This window comes from Haliaeetus leucocephalus, unplaced genomic scaffold, assembly GCF_000737465.1.
Source record: "Haliaeetus leucocephalus isolate CR32 unplaced genomic scaffold, Haliaeetus_leucocephalus-4.0 Scaffold932, whole genome shotgun sequence".
NCBI lineage: Eukaryota > Metazoa > Chordata > Aves > Accipitriformes > Accipitridae > Haliaeetus > Haliaeetus leucocephalus.
Window position 1 is genome coordinate 12,509,592 of NW_010973368.1, and position 5,988 is coordinate 12,515,579.

Consider the following 5,988-nt stretch of genomic DNA (forward strand, 5'->3'; position numbering starts at 1 on the left):
TTTTTTTGGTTCATTTGATTTGATTTGATTTTTTTTTCCCCCCTGGAGCGATGCAAGGGCTCGTCCTGTGACAGGTGGGAGTTGTCCGGTCTGCGTCCCCAGCCCAGTGTCTCCAGGCTGCAATGAGGAGGACGCTCCATGGCATTCGTGTTTCCACGTAGTAACAAAGCACGCGGAAATGTTTTAACAGTGCTTGCGGGGAAGCGGATAAAGCGTCCCCCAATATCAAGGCGCCGCAGCCTGGCCTTCCCGTCCCCACAGAAAGGAAACAGCAGAGAATCGAAGATGGAGAGTTCAAAATCAAAGATGAAGATGGTTTTGCTTCCAGTGAAACAGTTAATGAGCAGAACAGTTGCTCTGTGAATGGTGGCCATTGCTGCAGCTTGGCCTTGGTGGGTATCAGGATGACCATAAATGTCTGCTGTTGGGTCCATGGCATGGGGGTGCTGCTTTCAGTGTTTCGAATGCAGTAAGCAAACGGGTTTGGACAAAATGTTGGGCCCAGGGTTTATATTTCATACCCAGAGATGAATGAGTTTAAGGATACCGAGTTTAGTTTTTCTTTGTACTTCTGGCACCCACTGAGCCAAGTTTAATAATCAGTTTCATAAAAATCTGCTCAGGGAAGCAGGAATGGAAATACGTTAACCTCTCAGCTGATAGAGGGCTGAAACTCTCTTCATACCACTGCTACACCAACCTATCTCCATTCATTTCAGCCCCAACAGACATTGGTTTAAATGTTAGGACTATCAGGCCCAGCAACATCTTACAAGTGAGAACGGCGTAGTGGAATTTAAAGGAGTTACACCTGAGTTGAGGTAGACTCATTGAGCCTAGAGATTTATTTGTAAATCCCCATCTTGGGGGGTTTGTAAGGGCAGAATACAGAGAGGCAGAGATGTTATGACCACAGGTATAGGCAGTAATTGTACAGCAAATATAGTTTCTGTAATGATGCTGAAAAAGATGGCGTCCTTTTCTGTAAGTCTACTGCGTAACACGCAGTGCTTAATATATTGTGCTCATTCAATTATAGTTTTAGTGAGCTGGAGTCACAAGGGACAGCAAAGCTTTTCAGGCTTTCTGGTGATTTCCTGAAGGTATTTCAGCACTTGGTCACAGTACAGAACATAATAAATTGCACCATCTGTATACATAGTTCTTGGTTCCTGACAGAATGAGAGATAAGGCTTTAGGCATTGTACGCCAAAAAAATACAACACAGATTTCTTTTCTTTCAGTATTTACAATGCCTTAATGTCAGAAGAACGGTGGATTTTTCTGCCATTAGCAATTGTCCAAGTAGCTGTCTCGAAGCGTTGTTCCTGTGCTTCAAAGACAACCCAGGGAACTGAGGACACAGAGTCAAACTGGACCCTCAGTCGCACGGAAGCAAGTGCAATCAGGGATATTGTTCTGACACAAACAAGAGCATAGTTTGGCCCAGGTAATCAGCATCTTTTCTGTTTTGCACTGGTAATAGACAGTTCCCTTGGGGAAATGATTGGGCTGTGGATATATTAAATCCAGTCTTTGGCCCCAGTCATGTGGTCCACACACAGGCATATTTCCCATTAGACTGAATGGCTGAAGAAAGGGCTGAATTTGTGCCCTATTCTTGTCCACATGATACCAGCGCTTTTCATTAATTGCATTGGCTTCTATTCTGTAGTTTCTGTGGAGGGAAAATAGAGTCCAGGAGTTTTTCCCTCTTATAAGGAAGATAGATGATGTGGTGCTTGTAAGACTGCAGGCCCTGAATCAATGACAGGCTTGAAATATGTTTTGCTTAATAACACATTAAGTGTTTTGTAGCACCAGGACTGGTATGAGGAAGAACGTGATGATTTGTCTGCAGCAGTCACACTACTGAAGTGTTGAGGTGGATATTGGCTAGGGCTATGATCCCTGAACCAGAACCAGGATTTCTTGGGTTGTAGTCCCACTACTAGCCACGAGTTCCTCTGCTACCTTGGGCACATTTTTAAAGTTACCTGCACAAGGTTCCCTGCCTGTCAAAACAACATGGCCGAATCCAGCTACCTGAAGGCTGCGGTGTGTTTGGTGGTGGAGGCAATAATGGGGTCCTGTCCTCCAAGACATATTTAGCACATCACAGAAATCGGAAGCAATGCCAGATACTTTGCTGGTGTGATCAACACAGGTCCATGCTCTGGCTCCGTGCTCTGGAGGTGAAAAGTGCCTTGCGAGTAAGTGTCACAGCTCAAAATAATAACTTAAGCTATTTGAAAAGATTGTTTTGTTTGTTTTCAGAAAAAGACTGCAGAAACAGCATCATTCAAGCAGTCTCTCAAAAATTTAAGATTAATATTAACACTCAATAGAATGATGACCATTACTCTTTCTCCCTTTCATCTTTGGTTTTGTTGTCAAAAAATAGTATTTATCTTGCTCACTTTGTGTTTTTTTTTTAAACAATTGTGGATAATCAGAACAATCATGATTAACATTCCAATACAGCAACTACTCAGGCAACATTAGTAAGGACTGCAACACTGATTAGCTGTACAAACAAATATTACTGTACTCCTTTAATCTAAGTAGCCATAATGGTTATAATGGACTCTAAGAGGCTATTTAGTTTATCGGTATAGACTGAGTTTACAACATGTATTCAAGTGTTCAGAGGGCACGGGAGAAGGTTCTCTTCCAGGTTGACTTGTCAAAACTTCACTAAAATCAATAGATACTCACCAGTCTGGCTTCAGGCAGAATTTGTCCCTATGTCTTCAGAGTGGGCTTTTAGCCGGAGCCAGCAGCAGAGGAAGCGAAGGTGACCACTTCTCAGGCTTTGTGGTCAGTCAGGCCTAAGAAGAATCCACTTAAGCTGTTTTTGCTAATGACATTTCTGGATGTGAGTCAATGGACTCAAGAAGAGTGTCCGAACTGGTGAAACGCTAGCCAAAACATAAACAGAAAACATTTCAGCACTGAGATTTCAAAGCCTTCTGCCTGAAAGCACCATCTCTCAGATTAATTTTTGGTTTTGAGTCTAGAATACCATAAACAGGCTGGTAAATGTACAGCATCACTTTGACTTGCGCTGAAAATACTTTTGTTGCTATTCTTTTAAAGATATTTTTATTGGTCCGTATATCTAAAGTAGTGCTCTCAGCATGTGGAAAGCAAATTTATTGGTTTGGGGTTTAGAATCCACACCTTACTGGGAAGTTTTTAGGAGATCACAAATTAACAAAGGTCACAGCAGCAGAAACAGTGGAGGAATTTGCAGTTTTCCAATCACTGTCATCAATTCTCAGGGAGAGGAGAGAGTTCTTCTTGATGATCCCAATTATTTTAAAGAATACAGAACAACACTAGGACCCTTAATTTTATTTACATATACAAGTAACAGATTTGATTTTTGGAAGACGTCATCGTTCAATTGTTTGATAATTCCAGCGTGTGGGAAAAGATTCCCAACTTTTAGCACATCTAGAACAAATTGTTATAACACTGATTCTTTCATTTTTTTTCTATTAATTTAATAGTTAATAAAATTTTAGAAGTGGGTTTTAAGTTTTAAAAGTGTCTGAATTTCAGGAAGTGCTCTTCAAGTTTTCTCCCAGATAAATATGGGCTATTGCATTGCATCTGGAAAACAAAGGCAGGTTGTTTCCTTTCCCTTGGTATAGATCAGGAATACCTTCATCAAAATCAATGGATCCACGTCAGTTTAGGTGAGGAGTGAATAGGACCAACGTGGGAAACTGCATCATGTAATCTTTAGCTCATGCTCCAGCACCTGAAATTAGAGGACATGGCAGATTTGTATTCATGGCCAGAAAAGCTACGGCTATACATCATGTAAGCGTGTTCTTGCCTTTTCAGTTTTCTAGCTCTGAAATGCTGCGTTCAGTGATAAACAAGCCTCCTGCTCACTCACTTTCAGTAGTTTCTCACATATTGTTCTCTTCAGCAAATGGATTGCTCAGCGGTATCACTGTTCTTTGTTTATAAATGTAAAGGTAAAATGCGTGGGATTAGTTATTAAAGTGTCCAGAAAAGTCCCAGATGTAAGGAAGTGCTTGTATGTCCCAAATATGTCTGTTTTTTCCAGCTCTATCAATTGCTCAAACAACACATTGCTTCTCCTTACAGATATTACACTCTTAGTCCCTTGTGGCTACTATAATGAAGTCCCTACATGCTGAGTGAACTGCAGGTTGCAGGAATCTCTTAAGTGCTATGTCACTTTTACACTCAATATTCATTGCTGCTTAGGTTTCACCTGTCTTTACAAAAGATTAAATAGTTGTTATTTGAATGTGTAGAAGACAGTGTGAAAACATTGCCTTCACGTTTACTCTTGGACTCTGTTTGGGTCCCTTGCAGATCCAGTGTAAAAGGCAGGACTGGTTGCAAATTTCCAGGAGGAATTCCTCATCTGCTTTACCGTGGAAATCCAGTACAATTTGGGATACATTTGAAACACGATGGCAGCGGTCCCTCCATTTTGACATGTCACCTCTCTGTCTACATTTGTGTATGGGGGAATGGATGTGAGGGACTCACTTATTTCCAGGCAATAGCTGTTTCTGTTACAGGTGAGCAGAAGAAATTGAAATCTGCCCCAGGAAGCCAAGCAGACGACTTGGCAAGCAAGCAGTTAACACAGGATGACAGAAGGAGGGAGTGACTGTATTCTCTGAAGAACTGAGCAACCGTGCCACTGCCTTCACCTCTGTGTGAGCACAGACTTAGGATGGAAGGTTGTTCTTGGTGGTCTGCCTCCCTCAGTTCTTCTACTGCTAGTGCACACCAGACATGCATCTTGTCGGAGAGGGCAATGACTGTGAAAATCCTGTGCAAAATCGCACTGGGCCATTCTCTCACCTGAGGATTATCCCACAGTGCAAGGGGCTCTGAGAGGAATATCCACGTGCGGGGCGGAAGGAGAGAGTTACCCATGTGTATATGCACATATGGACAGTCACTGAAAAGGGAAAAGAAAGTAACTTTATAACAATGAGTTTTTTTTGAGATGTGTGTGCCATGTTGTCATTCACTTTTCCCCATCCCATCTACTCTGCAAGCCCCATCAGGAAGACGTGGAGATGCTTGGATGTCGAAGTGAGGTGTAGCCTGTACACAGGGAAGAGCAGGAGTGTGTCCTTGTGTGGATGGCTGAAGTAAAAGGAGTTTCAGGTTTGAATCACTGTGGTACATGTACAACTATGGTTTGAATGTGCATATAAACTGTGTGCCCCAGAGAACTCCTCCCACCAGTGAGCACCGTCCCCTTACCATCACTTAGAGTACTACCTCTGTCCCTTCGGAAGGGTTCGTAGCCTCCTCTGCAGAGATCCCTTACCAAGGGCACTCCAGGCTGCAGCAAATACGCAAACCTACGCTCCTTTGGGTGGGCAATGTGGAGGCCCTTTGCTGTTTAGCAAAACATGACTAAACTCTGCCAGACTTCTTCAGGGTGAATTGTGTCTGGCCCTGGTTTCAAGAGGAAATCACGAAGGTGTTATTAATTGTTGTAAAAAAGCACTCGTAGAAACACACCCCAAGTTATTTTTGTTTCTCTTCACTTACCCGTAAGCTCCACAGTGGATTTTGGTAAAGAGCCATTCTACTGTTTCTTTAACAATACATTCAACAAATGTGGCATCCATTGTGGTGAGGTGATGTGGTAATTCATGCCACTGATGAATGTGTGACATTTGTTAATGGCAGGGAAAGAAATATGAGGTTGTGCCAATGTCTAACAGAGAATTTTGGTGAATATTTTATAACAGCCAAGGTTAAGAGTTAAGAGCCAGACTCCAAGCAGGTCAGATTGTAATGGGCCCATCTGTCTCATAACAAGAGCTATTGATCGGTTATTAGTCATAGCTAGTGGGGGACTATCACAAAGACACCACTGGCAGCAGAGCTCATGTCCTGGTTTCAGCTGGGATAGAGTTAATTGTCTTCCTAGTAGCTGGTACTGTGCTATGTTTTTGAGTTAGGTATGAG

At 42.4% G+C, this 5,988-nt stretch overlaps 1 protein-coding gene across 1 annotated transcript in view; it reads right to left on the reverse strand.

Moving 5' to 3' along the window:
* Nucleotides 1-5,645, reverse strand: part of PRIMA1 (proline rich membrane anchor 1) — a 56,632-nt gene extending 50,987 nt beyond the window's left edge. Inside the window, exons 1-2 of the mRNA XM_010584019.1 lie at nt 5,566-5,645; nt 4,861-4,960 (exon numbers count right to left, since the gene is read on the reverse strand). Coding sequence (XP_010582321.1) covers nt 4,861-4,960; nt 5,566-5,645 — 180 coding nt within the window. The remainder of the gene's footprint in view (nt 1-4,860; nt 4,961-5,565) is intronic.
* Nucleotides 5,646-5,988: the final 343 nt, after the last annotated feature.